Consider the following 25,350-nt stretch of genomic DNA (forward strand, 5'->3'; position numbering starts at 1 on the left):
TCTTAATGGTCCATCAAATCCAAAAGTCTGAGAAATACTGACCTAATTCCTCTCCCAGCCTTCACATTGTATGATACCTAAACAGGTAGTTATCTAGTTGTTAAAATATTTCCAGGAAAAAATGATTCCACCTAATACATAAATGTTTACATCAGATTAAGAGAACAGCAGAGACATTTTATTTTTTAAATCTTTTCTCCATTGTATAAGCTACATGAGTGAGGATAAGTGAGAGGGCACACAGGGTTATAGTTGTCTGGTGCTTTAGAATATTCAAAGAATGAGGACACGGGGAGGGGGAAGGGTGAGCTGGGACAAAGTGAGAGAGTGGCATGGACATATATACACTACCAAATGTAAAATCGATAGCTAGTGGGAAGCAACCGCATAGCACAGGGAGATCAGCTCGGTGCTTTGTGACCACCTAGAGGGGTGAGATAGGGAGGGTGGGAGGGAGACGCAAGAGGGAGGAGATATGGGGATATATGTATAGCTGATTCATTTTGTTATACAACAGAAACTAACACACTATTGTAAAGCAATTATACTCCAATAAAGATGTTAAAAATATATATATGCTCTTATCTAGGATCTCACAAAAAAATAAAATATTCAAAGAGCTGTCATCATCTCATTTAATCTTCACAAACAACCCTGTGAAGTAGGTAGGACATAGAGACATTTGGGTTGCTCTATGTCAAAGGAAAAAATGTTTGTCCCCAAAGTAAGAAATGGGTGAATTATGCATTATATATCTTTATAGCTGGAGAGAAATAATTGGCAATGGACCATTTAAAATGAACTTGCTTAGTGTTCTACTTATTTAAATCACAGTTTACTTAATGCTTTTGTGTTAATTGGCCCGATTGGACAACACAGAGGATAAAAACTTATTTCACTTTCAATCGTGTATAGTCTTACCATACACTTTTTTTATATATATAAATTTATTTATTTATTTATCTATCTATTTATTTATTTATCTTTGGCTGCGTTGGGTCTTCATTGCCGCCGCGCACGGGCTTTTTCTAGTTGCTGCGCTTCTTAAATGTGCTTTTTTTTTTTTTCTTCTGATAGTCACTGCACCAAGCACCTTCAGCCATCCTATCTTAGACTTCCTTTGTAATCACTGCTGAAGACATGATGTTTTATGACCCTATGAAATGAAAACTCTATCTTGTTAAAAACAAAAACAAGCAAATAAACGACGACAACAAAAACACCTCAACTAGCTGCTTATATAAGCATTTTGTTTCCTAACTCTAGAACCCCTCTGTTTCCATACAGTCTCTGTATTGGCAAAAACAAACAAAAGTCACCTTGTTAATTCCCTTGCTAGCAAGGTAATACAATTTAGCACATGTTCAAGAGAAAATTGTCTAAGAAACTTTGTTTCTGCTAGTTACTTTCAAAGCTGTGATAGTAATGCTCTCTTCTTTAAAAGTTTCATTTTAAGTGGTGTGATTACATTATAGGAATTATCTTGTAGGGCTGATTATTCAGCAGTGGTAGATGAGAAAAAAAAAATGTGCTGAAGTCTGAGTGGAAAGTTTCAAAAGAAAAAGATTAATGCAAGAAAAGATGCTTCTAATTGACCAAGCAGGTGCTTTTTTTTTAAGTGCTTGGATGTATTTCGGAAAGAGGTACAAGCTTTGAAGGGCCAGAACTGCAACAGAAGAAATGATTTCATTAAAACCATGATTTTACATTAAAAGATATTCCCGTATTCTCTGACACTGTATTTCAGGTTCCATTGCCCTAGGAAAGAGCTCACGTTTAAGGCGGGTCTGAGGCGTGCCAGAACAGTCTCCTCCCTCCACCTTCTTCCTCCTTTCTCCAAAGGGCTAGGCACCCTCCTCCCCCAGACGGCTGCTGGATCCGGAGAAGCAGTGGGGAGTTCTGCTACCCAAAGCTTTCTACATTCCTGGCTGTCTGCTTCGGCTGCTGAAGGGCTGCCTTCTATCGGGAAAAGAAAGGGACTTCAAACCTTTCATATAACGTCCTCTCCTAGGAAATTATTGAGCACAGGTAAGAAATATCATTACTCGTTATTTAGAAACCCAGGCATGGCAATTCGAGGTAAATAAATAAGCTAGAAAAGCGATTGAGAGGTAACTTCTCTGACATCACTATGATGGACGACTAGTCAGTAACAACATAAGGAACATAGCATATTCAGAGGAAAATCTTTTTCTCTCTTTTAGCCAGCCTTGGAGAGTATCACTTCAGAGGAAATGTTCTCAAACCTTTTGGTCTCATGACCTCTTTATACTCCTAAAAATTATTGAGGATCCTGAAGAATTTTTGTTTCTCTATGTTTTTTACTGTAGTACTGTCATTTACTGTATTAGAAATTAAAGCTGAGAAATATAAAAAAATAGTGACCTATTAATTTATTTTAAGATAACAATAAGCACATAACATGTTAGCATAAATAACATTTTAAATTACGGATAACTATATATTCCAAAAAAACTACTATGAAGAGTGACATTGTTTTTATTTTTACAAATCTCTGTAATATCTGGCTTAGAAGACAGCTGCATTCTCATCTGCTTCTGCATTCAGTTTATGCAATATCACTCAAAATGTAGCCCCTGGTAAACTTTATTATACACTCATGAGAAAATGAGAGTGAAAATGACAAATTACATCTTAGAATTATTATGAAAATCGCTTTGACCTCGTAAACCCCTGAGAATCACTGCTTTAGAGTGTTAAAATAAATAGGCTTCTATTTAAAGGGAGTCTCAACTCTGAATCAACTATTTTAAAAGCAAACAAAAAAATTGCAAAAGTTTGATAATCTTGATGGAATCTGCATCAGCACCCTTAGGCTGGCCTACGTTGGACAATATTATAGCATTCCCCAGGAGAATTTTATTTCACATGAAGGAAGGGCTGAGTAAATATCTCCATTTGAAAGTATAAATAACAAAAATTAGGATACTCTTAAACTCTTCTTTTTGCCTATATCTAGCTATTTCAAGTTCTATTAAATCTTTCTTCAAAATATCTTTTTAAATCTGGCCTGTCCGTAATATCCCTACATGAATATTATGAATTCTTACATGAATTCTTATAGTTTCATAGCCTGTCTAATCTTTTTCATAATACCCTTGCCAGCTCAGTAATCTGCTTTCCTATTGCCTGTGAGATTAAATACAAACACTTCTATGTGAGTTCCCAAGCCCTACATATTCTAACCCCACCCTACCTTGTGTTTACTGCAAGACAACAGAATTGTTCCACTACAGTAAAAAAAAATAGCTCCAGGGCTTCCCTGGTGGCGCAGTGGTTGAGAGTCTGACTGCCGATTCAGGGGACACGGCTTCGTGCCCCCGTCCGGGAGGATCCCACATGCTGCGGAGCGGCTAGGCCCGTGAGCCATGGCCGCTGAGCCTGCGCGTCCCGAGCCCGTGCTCCGCAACGGGAGAGGCCACAACAGCGAGAGGCCCGCGTACCGCAAAAAAAAAAAAAAAAAAAAAGCTCCTTTCAGTCCACCCCCCACCATAATTTTGTGTTAATTATCACATAAATGCTCTTCCATGTTCTCCTCCATGTATTCAGTCAAGCAATCAGGATTAAATTCAATTCTCCTTTTCCCACAAGGCCATTCCAGCAGTTCTATTTTGGCTTCTTGCTTTGAGTCTGTATTTAGCAGTTGATTATATACACCTTTTTTTTTTTTTTTCGGTACGCGGGCCTCTCACCGTTGTGGCCTCTCCAGCTGCGGAGCACAGGCTCCGGACGCGCAGGCCCAGCGGCCACGGCTAACGGGCCCAGCCGCTCCGCGGCACGGGATCCTCGCAGACCCGGGCACGAACCCGTGTCCCCTGCATCGGCAGGCGGACCCTCAACCACTGCGCCACCAGGGAAGCCCTATATACACCTTTTATCTTTAACTATTTACCTAAATTTTTACCTGAGTCTTCTTCCACCCCCACTTGTACCACGCCCACATACTTACCTTCGTAAGATGGCAAAATTTTGAAGGACGAAATGACTTACAGAACTGAAAATTTAGATTTTGATCTTGTTGCTGTAGAGATGATTACCTGCCTGATTTTAGTGAATTAATTAGGTAACATGCTTCCTCATTTCATCCCATACCTATTCCACAGAATGAGAATTCCAGAGCAAAGATAAACATAATCATTATTGCTTTTCAAGTTCAAGACATTTTTACTTTTAATCTAATAGTATGCTTTTAAACTCTCAGTGGCTTAGCAAAGCTGGTTATATAATAAATATTCCATCAATATGTGTTGTTTTAGAATTATGAGGAAGTGGCTACTAGGGCATTTGCCACATATAAATAGTTCTCTCTTTGCAGCCTTAACTAGAATCTACAATTACAGAATGCTGGAGCTGGAAAAAAACTTAAATATTGACCATGCAACTCTCTCTTGTCTAAATGAGGAAACTGAGACCCTCAGAATTAAATGACTTGCCCCAGAAAAGATTGGACCACATGTGGTTTAATCTCCATCATGATTTTCTACTGTTCACTAGCCTCTGGCTAGTTTCCAAGGCTTGTATAACTGAAACTTTTTGTTGTTGCAAAGAATCAATTATCGCTGCTTACTCTTGAGAGGATCTATCTGGGGTGGTTTATAACTCTTTTTTCTTTCAAGTCAATAATCTCAGAATCTTAGATGAAATAGTCAAAACATTTTTATCCAATGGGAACTATAATTTTCACAGATTAGAGTTAAGAAAGCAAAGGAACATGGATGAGAAAGGAAAAGAGGAAAATAAGGGGGGAGGAGAGGAAGAGGAACACAATACTTGTAACCACAGATGTATTGAGATCCAACAAAAAGTGCTAAGAAAATAAAGAATTCAAAATAAACACTCACATGAAATAAAAGAGAAAGTAAAGAAACTACTAGGAAAAGAAACAAGAGGAAGAATATTAGAGAAATTATTTTATTTTTAAAAATCTGTTTTCAGACTTCCTTCATATTCTTTCCCTTTCTCACTGGCTTTCAGATGGAGTTTAAGTTCTAAGACAGAAAAAAATTTCTGCCATTCCCTTTACACTCTGTTGTCATGGCGACAAGGCTTATAGCAAACATTTATTTAACATTTATTGAACTCCTACTCTGTATAAGCTCTTTACAGGTGTTAAAGATTGAAAAAACAAGACAACTCATTGCCTTAGAGAAACTCAGACGGAAGTCGGCACACCTATTTGTAATCTTAGTTAAGGGTAATAAGAGGTATTTTAGAAGCATGAACGTGGGGAGGAAATGTGGGCACTGAGGAGAGAATGATTAGCTAGGAATGGAGGAGTCAGGGAAGTTTTCCTAGAGGAGATATTTGACCTGTGACTTAAAGGATAAAGGGTGAAGAAGGGTTTGGCAGGCAAAAAAGGGAGGGGAAGTTCTGGCCTGGCAGGGGAAATAAATGAGTACAGCATGGAGTGAGTGAGAATCTGAAAGCAAGAAAACCAAGTAGAGAAATATTAAATAGAAAATACCAGAAGTGACAAGGGCTAGATTTAAAATAGTGCTGGTGGAGATGGAGAGGAAATACCAAATTCTAGACACATTTCTGAGTTATAATCTACAGTATTTTTGAGACAGGAGAAGGTTAGACAAAAGAGTTGAGAAGGACTCCCAGGTTTCAGTTTGGGACAGGTTATTTGGACATACTTTAGAAAGTAATTCATTAGTATATCTTACAGTTGGAACTGTGGATCTGGAGCCAGAAATTGAAATTTGCAAGTTATATATCCCCCAGTAACCACCACCCTCTCTCTTTATAGCTAAACTTCCTGAAAGAATAGTTTATATTCACTGTCTTTACTTTTCTTTTTCATCCCATTCTGTCCTAGATCTTTGTCCACCTGCCTTCCGTTCCTCCACTTTCCCTAAACTGTTCTACTGATACCAAAACTTCCTAATTGACAAATTCAATGAACAAGTTTAAGCTTGTATCTAAATTATGGACTGCAGCTTCAGACTCCAAGCAGCTCCTCTTGACGCTCCTTTGGGTTTTTTTGTTTGTTTGTTTGTTTGTTTTTGTTTTTGCGGTACGCGGGCCTCTCACCGCTGTGGCCTCTCCTGTTGCGGAGCACAGGCTCTGGACGCGCAGGCTCAGTGGCCATGGCTCACGGGCCTAGCCGCTCCACGGGGCATGTGGGATCTTCCCAGACCAGGGCACGAACCCATGTCCCCTGTATCGGCAGGCAGACTCTCAACCACTGCGCCACCAGGGAAGCCCTCCTTTTTTTTTTGACTTCTGTGATATCTCTTAGATTTGCAAAACTGAATTATTTTCCACTCAAGCCTGTCTTTCATCCTCTGTTTTCTTAATGAGGTAACCACTCAACAAATTGCCCAAGCCAGAAACTTTGAAGTCATCCTCAGTTCCCCCTTCTTCCATTTGACCCACAACCAATCAGCTAAAAAATCCTGCTGTTTAAGCTCTCTTGAATCATCCCCACAACCACTGCCTTAGTTTGTAGCCTCATGAACTCTTAACTGTTAAAATTGCTTCTGCAGTTGTTTTCTGGCCTCTGCCCAACTTTATCCCATCAAATCCGTTCTTTACACTGCTGCCAGAGTGAGGTTTTTGAAACATAAGTTTGACCATGTCTTTCTCCTACTGAAAGTAAGTCAGTACTTTCAGAAAAAAAGTTCAAACTCTTTAGCCTACTTAAACAAGGACTTTATAATCTGACTCTCCTTTACAAGCTTTTGGCAAACAACTACACTGCAAGTTACATTTTATCTGAATTGAACTAGTCAGAATCAAACTAATTTAATATAAAAATAATAGTCTCACTTTATAGGCAAAATGAAATATGTGAGCTCCAAATGAAATAGTTTATCTAGAATGACAATTTCAAAGCTGGTAGGCCAAGTGAGTTGTGAACTGTTGACAATATTGCCACATGGAACTGTCTTGTATACCTGGTAGAAATAGCTGCTTTCATGTCATTATAATGTAAGCTCAGCTATTCTTTAAATACCTCAGAAGTTCTTGAGACATAACAGCTTATTGTGGTATTATTTTTTAACAGTTATTACTATTATAATTTTAGATATTTTTTCATTTATTCATTCATTCAGCAAACATTTATCAGACGTCTGCTATGTACCAGGCACCATTCTAGGTACTTGGAATACAAAACTGAACGTAACAGAGGTTCTTTCTCTTATGGAACTTACATTCTAGCAGGGGAAAAATAATAAAATAATAAAGAATGTGCTAACAAACCATGTTAAAATATTTGAGGCCAGATTTTGATGAAATTGTCAAGAAGGTGTAATTTTTCTTTGGGAATCTCAGCCATTTATTTTCAATATCCCCACCCCCACCCCTGCCATGATGCCCTTTCATCAAGGCACTTAGATATTCCAAAAGCTCATTCTTTCTCTCTTTTGTTTTTTTATTTAAACAATATATATAGAGAAGCCTGTGGTTCTCTACACAGGGTTCTCTATAGATATTGTTTAAATTAAAATATAAAAAAAATTTTAAATAAATTAAAAACCATACATATGTGTGTGTGTGTGTGTATATATATATATATATATATATGCTTATATATTATATATGAACTGAATCTAGATAAAACTGTTAAATAGCCACCAAATAGAGAGTTGGTTCAAGATGGTGCCCTCAGAAGATCTGGAACTTACCTCTTGCCACAGACAGCAGATCTACAGCTACATATGGATCATTCCCTCTGAAAAAGACCTAAAAACTAGCTGAAATCTCCTCCAAAAAAAAAAAAAAAAGCCACATCTAGATGGGTAGGAGAGGGAGAGACATGGTCTCACCAAAAAACATACCTATGGTGCAGCAACCCACAATCAGGATTGATATCACAAAACAGAGCTACTACTTGAGGAGCAAGAGATCAGTGCCCCACATCAGGGAACTTGGGAACCGCACCAAAGAGATGAGCCCCCAATACATCTGGCTTTGAAAATCAATAGAGTTTACATCCAGGAGAACCAAAAGGCTGTAGGAAACAGAGATTCCACTCTTAAAGGGCTTGTGTGCTGACTCACTCACTACAGGACCCATCACAAAAGTAGCAGTCTGAAAAGCACCATATGTGAAGGAGATTCGTTTGCTAATCTTAAAGCATCTGAGGGAGATGCAGGAGCGTTTTGGGACTCTTTCCACCTGGATGGAGGCACTGGCAGATGCTATTTTTGCATTTCCCCTCTATCTTGCTAGCACTGGCACTGGTGGGTGCTATCTTTGCACTCTACCTTTAACCTGCTAACACCACTGGGTACACCACACCCCCACACTGCTCTTGTGGCCCTGCCAAGGTGAGGCATGTGTGCACAGCCCACATGAGGGATGCTCCTCCAGCCCCTAGCTCTGGTGGCTGGAGGGATTGCGTTTCTGGGTCCCATGAATCTGAAACAATCAGGAGTTCTCTGAAGGCTACCACCCTCAGGGTACTGCACAGACAGCAGACTGTACCTCCAGTCTCCCTGTGAAAAATGACTGATGACTTGTCCTGGGGCTTCAGCCTGAAGGACACACTTCAGGTTTACCACTCATCTAGAGGCTATAGAAGTGCTCTCAAGGAACACAGGCTGGGGGAACCATCTCTGCACTCTCTTTTGCCTTTGCTACAGTTCACCAGCACCTACCAGAAAAGAGCTCACACACTCTACTGGAGCCCCGATTTTTGCAACTGTAGTCAAAGAGACACCTTCAGATGGCCAGGTCTGGAGGCTAGCAGAGTTTACAATTGCAGTCCCACAGGGCAATATATATTTGCATATATTAAAAGCTGCTGCCTGAAGGTCTGGCTTCTAATCAGCCTGAAACTAGGTGCTGACTGACGTCTCCCCCTCTGGAATACTCACAGGTCTTGGCACACCCTCAGCACTTGGGACCTATCAAGAATAAATCAGGCTGCATAGACAATCACAAAGGTTGAGTGACAACCAAGAACTAGGGCAAGGTTAAACAGTAAGGTTCATCTCTATACAAGGCCATTCCTTCCAGACTAGGAGAGATAGCTGTTTTGCCTAATACATAAAAACAAACACAGAAGGTCCAGGAAAATGAGGAATGAGAAGATTATGTTCCAACAGAATTAATAAGATAAAACTCCAGAAGAAAATCTTAATGAAAAGGAGATAACTAATTTACCTGATAAAGATTTTAAAATAACGTTCATAAAGATGCTCATTGAACTCAGGAGAAGAATGGATGAACACAGTAAGAACTTCAACAAAGAGATAGGATAAATAAGAAAGTACCAAACAGAAGTCACAGAGCTGAAGAATACAACAACTGAACTGAAAAATACACTAGAGGGGTTCAACAGCAGACTAGATGAAGCAAAGAAAGAATCAGTGATCTGGAATACAAGGCAGTGGAACTCACCCAAACACAGCAAAAGAAAAACAAATTTTAAAAAGTGAAGATAGCTTAAGGGACCAATGGGACAAACATCAAGCAGAATTGCATTCACATTACTGGGTTCCCATAAGGAGAAGAGAGAAAAGGGGGCAGAAAACTTGCTTGAAGAAATAATAGCTGAAAACTTCCCTAACCTGGGGAATGAATCAGACATCCAGATCCGGGAAGTCCAGGGAGTTCCAAAAAAAGATGAATCGAAAGACACCAAGACACATTATAATTAAAATATCAAAAATTAAAGAGAGAATCTTGAAAGCAGCAAGAGAAAAACAATTTGTGATATCCAAAGAAGCCCCATAAGAGTATCAGCAGATTTCTCAGCAGAATCTTTGCAGGCTGGAAAAGAGTGGCATGATATATTCAAAGTGCTGAAAGAAAGAAACTTCCAACCAAGAATACTCTACCTGGAAAGGCTATCATTCAGAATTGGAAAAAAGATAAAGCGCTTTGCAAACAAACAAAAGCTAAAGGAGGTCATCCCCACTAAACCAGCCTTACAAGAAATGTTAAAGGGACTTTTTTAAGCTGAAAAGAAAGTGCACTAATTAGGAACAAGAAACATATGAAAGTAAAAATCTCACTGATAAAGGTAAATATATAATAAAGGTAGTGGATTAATAACATTAGTATAAAGATTAAAAGACAAAAGTAATAAAAAATAACTACACAATAACTAGTTAAGGGATACAGAAAGTAAAAAGATGTAAAATATGACATCAAAACATAAAATGTTTGGGGAGGAAGTAAAAATGTAATTTTATAATGCATTCAGTCTTGACTTCTTATCAACTTAAGATATACTCTTTTATATATAAACTGTTACATGTGACCCTCATGGTAACCACCAAGCAAAAACCTATAGTAGATACATACCGAAAAAATGAGAAAGGAATCTAAGCATAACACTATAGAAAGTAATCAAACAATAAGGGAAGAGAGAAAAGAAGAAACAAAGAGGAATGATAAAAAAAAGAGAAATGAAAACTATTAACAAAATGGCAACAAGTACATAACTATCAATAATTACTTTAAATGTAAAGGAACTAAATTCTCCAATCAAAGACAGAGAGTGGCTGAATGGATAAAAATATAAGAACCATCTATATGCTGCCTACAAGAGGCTCATTTCAGATGTAAGTACACATACAGATTAAAAGTGAAGGGATGGAAAAAGATATTTCATGAAAATGGAAACCAAAAGAAAGCTGGAGTAGCTATATTTGTATCAGACAAAATAGACTTTAAAACAAAGACTGTAATAAAAGACAAGGATGGTCATTACACAATGATAAAGTGGTCAACCCAGCAAGAAGATATAACATTTATAAAGATCTATGCACCCAAAATAGGAGCACCTAAATATATAAATCATATATTAATGGTCTTAAAGGGAGAAATTAACAGTAAAGCAGTAAGAGTAGGGGATTTTAATATCTCACTTACATCAATGGATAGGTCATCCACACAGAAAATCAATAAGGAAACATCAGCTTTAAATGACACATTAGTCCAATAGACTTAATAGATATATACAGAACATTCCAGCCAAAAGCAACAGAATACACATTCTTCTCAAGTGCACTGAAGTTCATGTGGAACATTCTCCAAGACAGACAATATGTTAGGCCACAAAAAAAGTCTCATCAATTTAAAATGAAAATCATATCAAGCATCTTTTCTCACTACAATGATTTGAAACTAGAAATCAATTACTAAGAAAACTGGAAAGATCACAAATATGTGGAGATTAAACAACATTCTACTGAACAACCAATGGGTCAATGAACAAATCAAAAGAGAAATTAAAAAATTATCTTGAGACAAGTGAAAATGGAAAATTAACATGCCAAAACTTATGGGATTCACAAAAGCAGTTCTAAGAGGGAAGTTTATAGTGACACAGGCCTACCTCAAGGAACAAGAAAAATCTCAAGTAAACAATCTAACTTTATACCTAAAGGAAATTTAAAAATAACACATTAATCCCAAAGTCAGTAAAAGGAAGGAAATAATAAAAATCAGAGCAGAAACAAATGAAATACAAACTAAAATGACAATAGAAAAGATCAAGGAAGCTAGGATCTGGTTCTTTGAAAAGATAAACAAAATTGACAAACCTTTAAGTAGACAAGAGGAAAAGACAAAGAGCTCAAACAAAAAAGATCATAAATGAAGGAGGAGAAATTACAACTGATACAAAGAAATACAAAGTATCATAAAAAACTACTATAAACAATTATACAGCAACTAATCAGACAACCTAAAAGAAATGGATAATTTCTGGAAACACACAGTCTTCCAAGACTGAATTGAATCAGTTATCAAAAAACTTCCAACAAAAAATGTCCAGGACAGAAGTCTTCACTAATGAATTCTACCAAACATTCAAAGATTAATACCAATCCTTTTCAAACTCTTCCAAAAAACTGAAGAGAAGTGAATGCTCCCAAACTCATTTTACAAGGCTAGCATTACCTTGATACCAAAATCAGACAAGGAAACCACAAAAAAAGAAAATTACAGACTAACATCCCTCATGAATATAGATGAAAAGTCCTCAACAAAATATTAGTAAACTGAATTCAACAATACGTTAGCAGGATCATACACCATGATCAAGTGGGATTTATTCCAGGAATGCAAAGATGATTCAACATCCACAAGTCAATGTGATACACTAGATTAACAAAATAAAGGATAAAAATCATATGATCATCTCAATAAATGCAAAAGTCTTTGACAAAATTCAACAACCATTCATAATAAAAACCCTCAACAAAGTGGGTATAGAGAGAGTGTACCTCAACATAATAAAGGCCATATATGACAAGCCCACAGCTAACATCATAGTCAACAGCAAAAAGCTGAAAGCTTTTTGTTTAAGATCAGGAACACGACAAGAATACCGCCTATTGCCAGTTTTATTCAACGCAGTATGGGAATTCCTAACTAGGGCAATTCATTAGGAAAAAGAAATAAAAGACATCCAAATTGGAAAGGAAGAAGTAGAACTATCACTATTTGCAGAAAACATGATTTTATATATAGAAAACCCTACGACTCCAAAAAAAAAAAAAAACTGTTAGAATAAATGAATACAGTAAAACTGCAGAGTACAATATCAATATACAAACATCTGTTGCATTTTTATACACTAACAACAAAGTATAAGAAAGAGAAATTAATAAAACAATCCCATTTACAATTGCATCAAAAAGAATACAATATCTAGGAATAAATTTAACCAAGGAGGTGAAAGATCTGTATGCTGAAAACTATAAGACATTGATGAAAGAAACTGAAGAAGACACAAATAAATAGAAATATATTCCATGCTCACAAATTGGAAGAATTAATATGATTAAAATGTCCATATTACCCAAACCAATATACATATTCAATGCAATCCCTATCAAAATTTCAATGGCATTTTTCACAGACATAGAACAATAAATCCTAAAATTTGTATGGAACCACAAAAGATTCCAAATAACCAAAGCAATCTTGAGAAAGAAGAACAAACTTGGAGGCATTACACGCCCTGATTTCAAACTATATTGCAAAGCTATATTAATCAAAACAGTGTGGTATTAGCACAAAAACAAACACATAGATCAATGGAACAAAACAGAGAGCCCAGAAATAAACCCACACATATATGACCAATTAATCTATGAAAAAGGAGGCAAGAATATACAATGGGAAAAGACAGTCTCTTCAATAAATTGTATTGGGAAAACTGGACAGCCACATGTAGAAGAATGAAACTGACCAACTATTTTACACCATACAGAAAAATTAACTCAAAGTGGATTAAAGACTTGAATGTAAGACCAGAAACCATAAAACTCCTAGAAGAAAACATAGGCAGATATTTCCTTTACATCAGTCTAGCAATATATATATATTTTTGGCTCTGATTCCAAAGGCAATGGCAACCAAAGCAAAACTATACAAATGAGACTATATCAAACAAAAAAGCTTCTGCACAATGAAGAAGCCATCAACAAAATAAAAATTCAGCCTACTGAATGGGAGAAGATATTTGCAAATCATATCCAATAAGGGATTAATATTGAAAATATATAAAGAACACACACAACTCAATAATAACAACCACCACAAAAATCCTGACCTTAAAAATGGTCAGAAGGGGCTTCGCTGATGGCACAGTGGTTAAGAATCCCCCTGCCAATGCAGGGGACACAGGTTCGAGCCCTGGTCTGGGAAGATCCCACATGCCACAGAGCAACTAAGCCCATGCACCACAGCTACTGAGCCTGCACTCTAGAGCCCGTGAGCTACAACTACTGATCCCACGTGTCACGACTACTGAAGCCCACGCACCTAGAGCCCGTGCTACGCAACAAGAGAAGCCACTGCTATGAGAAGCCCATAGCCCCCACTCGCCACAACTAGAGAAAGCCCACGTGCAGCAACGAAGACCCAACGCAGCCAAAAATAAATAAATAAATAATTTTATAAAAAATATCTTTTAAAATTGTCAGAAGATCTGAATAGACATTTTTCCAAAAAAGACATACAGATAGCCAACATGTACATAAAAAAGATGCTCAACATCACTAACCATCAGAGAAATGCAAATCAAAACCACAACGACTTATCATCTCACATCTGTCAGAATGGCTATTATCAAAAGAACAAGAAATGACAAGTGTTGGCGAAGATGTGGGATAAAGGGAACTCTTGTGCACTGTTGATGGAAATGTAAATTTGTGCAGACACTGTGGAAAACAGTATGGAATCTCCTCAAAAAGTTAAAAATAGAACTACCATATGATCCAGCAATTCTTCTTCTGCTTATTTATCTGAAGAAAACAAAAAACACTAATTCAAAAAGATATATTCACCCCTGTGTTCATTGCAGGATTATTCGCAATAGCCAAAATATGGAAACAATGTAAGTGTCCATCAATGGATGAATGGATAAAGAAGATATGGTATATATAATGGACTACCATTCATAAAAATAATGAAATCTTGCAACAACATGAATACACCTTGAGAGCATTATGCTAAGTGAAATAAATCAGACAGAGAGATAAATACTACATGATTTCACTTATATGTGGAATCTAAAAAAAAAAACAAATGAACAAACAAAATAAAATAAAGCTCATAGAAAACAGATTAGTGGTGAACAGAGGGGAGGGGGAGGGGGTGGGCAAAATGAGTAAAGGGGATCAAGAGGTACAAACTTCAAGTTATAAAATAAATAAGTTATGGGATGTAAAGTACAGCGTGTAGACTATAGTCAATAATATTGTATTGCAAATTTGAAAGTTACTAATAAGTTGTCTTAGAAGTTCTCATCACAATAAAAAAAAAGATTTTTGTAACTGTACAGTGACAGATGGTAACTAGATTTATTGTGGTGATCATTTCACAATGCATACAAATTTTCCATAATAAAAAGTAAAACAAAACAAAACAAAAAATAGCCATCAACTAGCGTTTATTTTGTGTTAGCTTAATTTGGATTAAGTGTTTTCTACTGGGTATTAATTTCCTGCTTCCTCTGTATATGTGTGACCTCAGCAAACTATGCTAGAAAAAATTTGAGTCATTTCTCAACCTCTAAGTATAGACGTATGAACACCCCCATATATACCAATTGACAACTGTGACCCAACCACCTTCCTTGGAGCACCAACCATAAAACTGTCCTCAGGAAACCAAGGGACTTCTGAACTCTAGGGGAGAATTTCTTAATCATTTCTGTGGCATGGACCCTCATGGACAATCAGGTGAAGTCTGTGGACCCCTTCTCAGAATCATGCTTTTATATGCATAAAATTAAATATTTAGAATGAGAAAGGAAACCCTTTGTAATTAAAGGGTTATCAAAAAATTTTTAACAAATTTTCATAAGGTATATATGTGCATCTTTATTAACACATTAACAACAAGATGTCCTGTTGGGACTAATAACTTCCATATATTTCAAAGTAGAAATGAGTTTAAACCATATTTCAAGATCTCTGCAACAATTACAATACAGTAAGAAATATGTATGTCTATTAATGATAGTCACAGGTACTGTGAATAATACTGTGGTTTGTTTCCTACACCATAATGGAAGGAACTGTTAAATTTCAGTTAGAAGTTGGTGAAAATAATTGTGTAATTTTTTCCCCATCCAAGTTCACAGATTTCCCAGATTTAGAACCCCTGCTCCATAAACAAAGATCTAGAAGGATATACACCATACTGGAGTGGGGTTGGGTGGGGTGGCACAAAGGAAAAGAGCAAAAAGAATTTTTAACATTTTCAAATCCTATATTATTTGATGTTTTACAGGAAGATTGTATTCATGTATTCCTTGTGCAAAAAGCATAGTATAGTCCAGACTCCAGATCAAAAGCTGCTGTTGCTCAGAGAGAAAGAGAGCCATCAGATGCCAGAGCCCTTCAGCCTCCTCCCACCTAGCCCCCACTCCCAGGTAGAAACACCATTTTTTATCATTGCCTCACCTTTAGCACTTTGACAATAAAGTCACAATCTGCAGTCTCTCACTCACAGGATCCCATTGGTTGTAAGACAGAGATAGAACCAGCCCCTAGTTAAAGGACAGGATTAGGTGTGTTTCTGGCATCCTGTATTTATTCTGATAATATATGTATATTTCCACCAAAATACTGGAACAATAATTCAGTTCAATAACGGACCACACATCCACCCTTTATAACATTGTTTAATGAGAAAATGCTTTCTAGATTCCGAATATCTAATGGTTTGCGAAAGAACATTTGAACTTGTACATTCATAAACTGAAGATTCCTGGCATTTATTAAATGTCCAGAGTGTTCGTCAGCATGCTGGATTTCTGAAATTGGAAGTAGAACAAGGCAATAAGTGGTAAAAGATTCCTTTTGTGTAAAAGGAACAATCACTACCTTTTAACAGATGACTCTTTGCTTTCATTAGGAATAAAGATGGCTGCTGAACCAGTAGAAGACAATTGCATCAGCTTTGTGGAAATGAAATTTATTAACAATACACTTTACTTTGTAGGTAAGTTCAAAACCGTAGGCCAAATACAGGGTTTAGATAAATGTATTCAACTAGAAAAGATGTTGTAAGGTGAACTATTAAGTGACTTGTTTTTTGTCACCAGATTCCATTGTAACACTAATGACACACTTCTCTTGAAAAAAAAAAAATACTGGATCTCTAGAAATTAAGCATAACATATCCAAGGTCCCAGCACCTTGTCCTGCCACATGTCCTGGCACTTAGTTAGTAGTAGCCTACTCACAAGGTGGCTGCAGGTGCACGTCATGAAAATCCCAGAAAATTGGATATACGATTTCCCAAAGCAACCTGGCAAATTATGTAAGAGATACATATCTGAAATCTAGAGTTCTGTGAGTTATACCATTTTATGTAAATACATTTGACAAATAAAAACAGATTCTTATGATTAAACTTCCTTGGGCAGTTTAGTTTCATTTGAAAGCTTTATAGAAAGTTCTTAGGTGACTTTCCATTGAAGCAATACATTTAAGAGTAAAATCTATCACTTTATAAAATTTCTTTTTGGCTACAATTTTCAATTTATAAACCCTAGATTTAGGTTTTATATCTAACATACCTGAGATCACACTAAGTCTAATTAGCTTCATTTTATGGGACCTTTTGGATGATTATATTATATTTTTATGGGGCCAATAAAAGCCATCACCAGTAAGACAGGGGTTAAAGAATGCAGAGGGGCAGAAAAGAGTAATAAAAGAGAAGGGTGAGAGGAAATTGAGTAGAAATATAGAATTTAACATATTTTGTTTCTCTTTTTTCCCCTTTAGCTGAAAGTGATGGTAAAGTATAAATTTATTTCTCTTTCTTTGTAAAAATAAATAGCTACTTGAGTAAGCGTCCCACCAGCACATCCATATCACCATTCTCAGCTGAAAAACTGGTACCAATCTATTTGAGAAGCTAATATTCCCTCAAAGGAATGTGGACTCAGTAGCACTGCCTTGGAATAAAGATGACTATAAGGGAATTTCTAATAAAATACGCTTCTCTACATCTTAGGAAATTCTCAGCTATTAGAATCTACAAAATAGACCTTGCCTGTTACATAGATCCTGAGATTAGCAGAAAGTCATGGATTCTCTGGAGTACATAGGAAAAGGGGTTGAAGCATGAGAATTGTTGTCCAAAATCAGGAACATCTTCCTTCTTCAACCTTCCCTCTCAGAAGTGCTCTGAAAAGAAGCCTGGGAGGCTCCCAGGGTTCGGAGAATTCTGGAAGTAGAGAAGATGGGGGAAAGTAGAGCAAACAGACCTATTAGGTTGAGTCATTGTCTTCCTAAGCAGACGTACCCATTCCTTGTCCTGTTGGCATTCAGGGAGGATCATACGTGTATAAAGCCTATGATCCTCTAACGCAGGGGTCCCCAACCCCTGGGCCGTGGACCAGTACCAGTACCGGTCCGCGGCCTGTTAGGAACCCAGCCGCACAGCAGGAGGTGAGCAGGGGGTGAGGGAGCGAAGCATCACCTGCTGCTCTCTATCACTCGCATTACCGCCCGAACCATCCCGCCACCCAAACCACGGCCCCAGTACATGGAAAAATTGTCTTCCAGAAACCGGTCCCTGGTGCGAAAAAGGTTGGGGACCGCTGCTCTTACGGACCCCCAGATTATTAAAGGTCATTAGTTTTTCATACTTTTCCTTAAAAAGCACTTTCTCCATTCTTAAGATGATCCTTACTGGACTGGAAATATACAACAGGAACTTTTGAAAATACTATTCCTTCCAGTTTCGTTTCCAGATTTATTGAAATGTTATTGTCATATAGCTCCTCATGTTTCTTAAAGATTGCCCTACTCCCATTTATTTGATTCAATAAATATTGGCATCTGTATCTCTGGCACTATGTTAGGCCCTACAATACAGTTGTGAGCAAAACACAGTTCCTATAGGGGGAAGCAGGCACATTAGGGAGGCAAATGGAATGTGGTATGTTAAGTGTTATGAAGGCACAGATGCTATGGGAGCACATAGAAGGGCACCTAATTTAGTCCAGTAGATTCTGGGAGGGCATTTTGAAAGAGGAACAGAATTGAAGAGTAAACAGGGGTTAGCCAAGAGAAGGTATTCTATGCAGAGAGAAGAATACATGCAAAGATCAAGATATGAAAGAAAGCATGGTGTGAGGAATTAAGAGTAATTCAGAATGGGAGTAGAGTAAGAGTAGGAAAATGATGAGAGAAGAATGATAAATAGGGTGCAGATCGAGAAGGTTCTGTTATTCCAAGATATGGAATTTGGACCTTATCTTTGGGGCAATGGTGATTCATTAAGCATAATATGTATGATCTAGGATACAGATTAGTTTGCTGTAACAAAGAGATCCAAAAATACAGTAACTGAATACGATAGAAAATATTTCTCTCAAATACGAATCCAAGTAGGCAGTTCAGTATTAGTATGGCTGGATGCAGCCTGATGATGTTGGAATCTAAAGTTTCTTCTGTCTTCTTCCATTCCATCATCCCTAGTTGTTGAACTCATTTACATACTTGAAAATCATCATTACACTTCCTGGGTCCATATCCCAGCTAGCAAGAAGGTGTTCAAAATAAGAGGAAGACAGGCCCACTCCTTTTAAAAGCTCTATTTAGAAGTTGTAAACATCAAATCCACTCATACTCCATTGACTAGAATTTAGTCATATGGCACCAACTGCAAGGAAAATATGGAAAATATAATCTTTATTCTGGGAGGCAGTGTCATTCATTAAAATTCAAAGATAACATGATTGTATCTCTGAATTTTAACTTTAATTAAAATTGAATTTTAATTCCTTCTGGCTTCAGTATAAAGAATTGCTGTGGGGGCAAAAAAAGAGGGGAGGGGAATGCCAATTAAGAAGCTATTATTATAGTCCCTATAAGAAATCATGGCGACATGAATTAAGGTAGGCACAGTGGGGTGCCATTGAAGAGCTGTGAATGGATTTTAGGAAAACTTGGAAGAATCAACAAGACATGGATTTGGAAGGGGATGGAAAGAAAGACAGAAAAGATGATGCCTATGTTTTTTCACATAGGCAATTTGTACCATTAAGTGCAATAAGAAACGCAAGAGGAAGAGCAGGGTAGAGAGGTTTGCAGGGCAAAGAGGAAGATAGATGATGAATTTATTGATGATGAATGATGATATCTGTGGAACATCCTAATGGAGATGTCCAATAGATTCTTGGACATGTGGTTTTAAACTCAGGAGAAAATATGGGGCTGGATATACGGATGTAGGAGACATACATACAATAGAAATTACATCTGAAGCTATAAGAATAACATGACAAATCAGAGGAAATGTGTAGCATGAGGAAGTAAAAGCCAAGGACTACACTCTGAGGAATACCTACATTTAAAGGATTCAGTAGAAAGAGAAGCTAATAAAGAACAGAGCAACCAAAGAGGAAGAAGAAAAACAGAGAATGCCACAGAATCCCAGGAGAGCATTTCAAGACAGAGATAATAGGCACTGTGCTGAATTTTGTAGCCTTGAAAACCAAGAGCCAGAAAGTATCTATTACATTTAGCAACAGGGAGTTTGGTGATCTCGTTGAAAGCAATTTGATGGAGAAATGGAGCCAGTGAGGAGAAGCTTGCAATGAGTAGAAGGGTGAATAGAAAGTAAGGAAATGATACATACAATTCTTGCCAGAAGCTTGGTTGTTAAAAGGAGGAGAGAAACAATACTAGCTACAAAGTGGGATTCTGTTGATGGAGGTGTTTTAAATCTCAAAATGTAAAGCCTTATGTTTTTCTGATTATAAAAATAATTTGTTTATTATAAATAATTCAGGCAATGAAGATAAGAAAATGAGAAACTAAAATATGAAAAAAACCCAAAATATTCATTTCTATCGTTTTGATGTTATATATATATATATATAAAATACTATACCTAAGCTTCTTTTTCTAGTTTAATACACATGGACATCTTTCCATGGCAATGAATAATTACAATTATATTAAATTCATGATAATTCATAGTAAGGGCATATCAAAATTTATTTGATCGATTCCCAATCGATGGACATTTAAGTTATTTCCAGTTTGTTTTTATTATTAAAGTGTTCCCATAAGCATTCTGGTAGAGAAATACTTACACATTTCTCTAATGTTTCCTTAGGGTAAAATCCAGGAAGTAGAATTGCTGAGTTGATGGAAGAGAGGGAATAATTGATAAATCAAGGTTTAATTGAAAGTACATGCAGAGCACAAATGGGGTGAACCTTAGGTAGCAGAAAATCCACCTTTTTCACATGTCCCTTGGGACAAGAGGGTAGAGAAAATAACAGGTGATGCCATAGTTAAGTTTGTAAGTGGAGTAGCAGGAAATCATTTGCTGAAAGTGAAAGCAGAGGTGATGACGCAGAGATCCTGAGGAGAATGAAGAAGGCTTGAAATTGAAGCTATGGACTATGGAAGAGAATGCGGAACTGGAAAAGAAGTATTGACAATTGATGTGTTTGTTATGGCGCCAATTTGCACATTTGTATGATTGTTTACCAGCAGCGCACTCAGCAGCCAGGTTTAGAGTTTTGTAGTAAAAGGCAAATGAGTTTGGGATTTAAGATACTGGCAAAAGTGTAGATAAAATGATGAACCATGAGGTCCAGGCTGCATAGAGAAGAAAGGGAAGACAGGAAGAGGTTAGATAGGAAGAAAATGTAAGAATCAGGAAGACTCAGTAAAGTGGAAGTGAAGTATAAGAAGACTAAAAGGATAGGAGATTGTGGTCAAAAGTAGGATATTTGAACTTAAGATTTCAAAAGTAGCGTGGTTCTGAGTGATAACAAGAATCAAGGTATGCCCCTGGAAGTGGGTAAAACACTGTGCAACTTTACCTTAGCTTCTATAACAGAAGATAGTGATTGTTATTGAAAACTGGGATATATAATATGCTTATTTGTAAATTTAGGAAAAAAAGATTATTTTTTAAATGAGATTTCATGTGTGTTGTAGAAGACCTGGAATCAGATTACTTTGGCAAGCTTGAACCTAAGTTCTCAGTCATACGAAATTTGAACGACCAAGTTCTCTTCATTAACCAGGAAAGTCAACCCGTCTTTGAGGATATGCCTGATTCTGACTGTTCAGGTATTTTTTTATATACATTTGTAAACATGGAAATGACAAGCTACTTCTTCCCATTCCATTTAACTGACTACATTTTCTGTGATAGACCTAATGCTTACATGAAAAGTCATGGTAGTAGTAATTTCACTTACAAGAAACTTTATAGGGTATCCATAATTTTTAGTTGGGCTGAAAAACTGATACAATAAAGATAGTGCTGGGGTCATGATCTTTGAGCCTACATTTGGATCACCTTCCCTTCACTGTAATTGCATTAACTGTATATGCTCTCCATTGAGTTGGATCCTTAATACCTGCTGGTTATAGCTGAAATTGCTGGTAACATTTTCAGAAGTCAAAATTAAATATAAATATACAAGCACTTCTAATAAGTCTGTCTTCCACCAGAAATTTAGAGTGCCTTAGAAAATGAATAACTTTACTGTGCCTTCCAAGGAATGAATTTCAAATAACAGAGTTTAGGCAGAGTTGAAAAAGTGAATGATGCACTCTTGAAACATGCTGAAGTTTTACCTTAACAGATAGAGCTTTAATATTCTCTTTAGCGTTTAGAAGCTAAAGACAATCTTTTAGAATTCAGAATATCTCTAAAACACTATAAAAGTTGCTGCATTTGTATTATAATACATATTTAAATGTGTTTTAAAGAATATGTGTGTCACTGTGTATAAGTCTCCTTCTGCTACATGGCTGAATCTCAGAGTGTGGGATTGGTAATGGTCCTATTAAGGATTATCCTTTGGCTAATTTCCCTAAATGCTTATTTGGAAAAATTCTTCTAACTAGTGTTCTCATTTGTGAATGTTTATTTTAGATAATGCACCCCAGACCATATTTATCATATGTATGTATAAAGACAGCCTCACTAGAGGTCTGGCAGTAACCATCTCTGTGCACTGTAAGAAAATTTTTACCCTCTCCTGTAAGAACAAAATTCTTTCCTTTAAGGTAAGACTGAGCCTTAATTTGTTTTAGTTATACTGATGTGCAAAATTAGAAAACCAAAATATCCCCAGTCCAACATTTTGTCTAGAATAAGAATAGCAAGAAGTAGAGAACCATTAAAATAGACAGTTACTAAAAACTGTCAAGCTCTTTAACCTACTGTAGTAACATCATGGTTTTTCTGAGCCTGCCGTAGGGAGGAAGAGGATCAACACTTGTTTCATAACCTAGGTCTTCTGAACAATTAATCTATAGATAAATAATAATACAGAATATATATATAAATTATCATGTTTAAGAACTGCATGTGACTTTCCAGAATAAGTCCTGCTACACAGAATGAAGTTAATCGTTCTTCTGTAAACCCTCTACTTTGTAAATTATGATGATAATATTTTAATCCCTAATTTTTTGTTTTTTGTTTTTTTTGTGTGTGGTATGCGGGCCTCTCACTGCTGTTGCCTCTCCCGTTGCGGAGCACAGGCCCTGCGGCAATGGCTCACGGGCCTAGCTGCTCCGCGGCATGTGGGACCTTCCCGGACTGGGACACGAACCCTTGCAGGCGGACTCTCAACCACTGCGCCACCAGGGAAGCCCAATCCCTAATTGTTTTGTTCCTACTTCTTAGCCTAAGTCTATGTTAGGCTACAACTTTCAGCTTTCAGTTGATGTATGTTATTTTTAATGTTAATCTAAGTGAACAAAATTAATAGGATCTGTTGTAAAAGCAATGGTATAATGTATCTCAAAGCCAGATATAACCACTGCTTTTTTCTCTATCCTCCATCATTATTTTTCTCTATTTTTTCCATTATTATTAGATAAACAACCATTAACTGTAGATATGGGTTGACCCAGAAAACTTTCCTCCCAATGAAAGCAGGCAGGGTATGCTCACAAATTGGCAGTGTTTCAAAGGTGAATCCCATGTCTTGAAGGCTTTCTGAGTGGGGATTTGCCAATAAAGAAACGCAATAAAGATCACCCAGTTCCCACTGAAAGTTAGAGTATGACTTTCGTAGACATGCCAAGGGGCAACTTGGGAGGGAGGAAAAAGCCACTCTAAAATGTAATGCAGATAAGATTAGTGTATCTGTAACAAATAGAGCCTCCAAACAAATCCCTTAGCCATCCCCTTCCAAGCAGAGTACCACCTCTTCAGGTGACAATTTGGAGTCCCTGCTCCCTGACCTGACAGGTAGGAAGCTCAGTTATTGTAATGACGTTAGAAGCCTGGAGGTGGACAGGCAAGGTGGAGAGGATTAAGCATGTTGTTTCTTAGCAACAAAATCAGAAGGGAAAGAGGGAGATGGCCAAGCTGAAGCCATGTGGGATAGAGGAAAACTAATTCAGCTGCAGAGACAGAGTCAGAAACTGGGAAAAGCCTGATCTATATATAAGTAGATTCTTATTGAGAGACTGGGGAGAGTGTCAAGAAGATGGAAAAAGTGCTTGGCAAATAATAGAATTAATTAATTCTGTTATTAATTAATTCTAATTATAATTAGGGAGAACTAATTAATCCTCTCATTAATTCAAGACTCACACTTATTGATAAAGGACAAAGGTCAAGAGTTATGGCTATAAATTCCATAATTGATTGAGAAGTTTGGGGAAAAAAACAGGTTCTTTCAGGCATCTAAGGAGGATGCTGGGATGCTATTTTGGGTCTGAAGGTCTCTCTGTCAGTCCTTAGGATCATGAAGATCTTTGCTTCCAGAGGGTCAAAATTAAGTTCAAATTTTCTGCTGGTTCTGGGATTAACATGGAAAGAACCTGAGGTGGTCCTCACATTTCTAGTCCATCCTGAAAGTAGGCATGATGCAAAAATAGGAAAAGTGCCCGCAGTACTGTCAGTTAGGTGACCAGCCGGATTATAGTTTCAAGTGATCTAGCCATTCTTAGGAAATCCCTACTCCGCAGCTGAGATATAGGAATCACCATCTGGCCTCCCAGGGCAAGGTCCAGCCAAGAGACAGACTACTTTCAGGATAGAAACTCAGGACTACTATGGAACTGGAATGCTTGGCAGGGAAGCACCAAAAGCTGCTAACTAAGCCCTAGAACAAATAATGGGTCTATTTATAGCCAGTTTCGGTTCTAGGCTCCACTGAAGGAAGCAGCTGAGACTACTGCCACTTCCTGCCTCTCTCACTGTTGGTTCACAAACTGGAGCTACCCTAGGCCTATGGGTGGAGGTCATCAATGTCTTTAGCTGTGAATGGCTGGAGAAGACAGGAACTGATATTAGCCTAAAAAGGTTGTGGTCTTTGCTGGAACTCTACTTCATCTTAAGCAAATATGAACTCCACTTAATGGGAGAGGAGAGAAGGAAATCATCTGATGGGTATATTGGGAAAAACTAGAGGCCTGGACCTGAATGTGCATTCCATAGTGTTATAAGCCAAAGTGGACAAGAAGAATGGGAGGTTAGAAATTAAGAGGGAAAGGAGATCAGTATTCCTATAATCAGAGATTTTTTTTCTTAACTCTTGAGAATATAAACCTCTTTAGTTCTGTGTAGTAATATATTTCAAAATAAACTGCACATATTCATATTGGTCATGACCTAAAAAAAATTAAGTAATTTTTTTTCTCTATAGGAAATGAGTCCTCCTGATAATATTGATGATGAAGGAAATGACATCATATTCTTTCAGAGAAGTGTTCCAGGACATGATGATAAGATACAGTTTGAGTCTTCATTGTACAAAGGATACTTTCTAGCCTGTAAAAAAGAGAATGACCTTTTCAAACTCATTTTGAAAAAAAAGGATGAAAATGGAGATAAATCTGTAATGTTCACTGTTCAAAACAAGAACTAGATATTAAAATTGCATAATTTGAA

General features: G+C 37.1%; 1 protein-coding gene across 1 annotated transcript; it reads left to right on the forward strand.

Moving 5' to 3' along the window:
• Window positions 1–1,881: 1,881 nt before the first annotated feature.
• On the forward strand, window positions 1,882–25,350 carry IL18 (interleukin 18). Its single transcript, XM_082844345.1, has 5 exons — window positions 1,882–2,028; window positions 16,360–16,446; window positions 21,423–21,557; window positions 22,372–22,505; window positions 25,106–25,350. Exons 2-5 carry the CDS (start codon window positions 16,368–16,370, stop codon window positions 25,325–25,327), a joined length of 570 nt encoding a protein of 189 aa, XP_082700471.1. The 5' UTR covers window positions 1,882–2,028; window positions 16,360–16,367; the 3' UTR covers window positions 25,328–25,350.

This window comes from Leucopleurus acutus (genome assembly GCF_964270905.1).
Source record: "Leucopleurus acutus genome assembly, chromosome: 8".
NCBI classification, from domain to species: domain Eukaryota; kingdom Metazoa; phylum Chordata; class Mammalia; order Artiodactyla; family Delphinidae; genus Leucopleurus; species Leucopleurus acutus.

What these genes read in the sequence shown, in the direction of transcription:
- IL18 (XM_082844345.1), top strand. Translation starts at nt 16,368, where the DNA reads ATGGCTGCTGAACCAGTAGAAGACAATTGCATCAGCTTTGTGGAAATG. An exon ending in GCCTGATTCTGACTGTTCAG is followed by an intron (nt 21,558 to 22,371) that starts GTATTTTTTTAT and finishes TGTTTATTTTAG; the next exon opens with ATAATGCACCCCAGACCATA. An exon ending in ACAAAATTCTTTCCTTTAAG is followed by an intron (nt 22,506 to 25,105) that starts GTAAGACTGAGC and finishes TTTTCTCTATAG; the next exon opens with GAAATGAGTCCTCCTGATAA.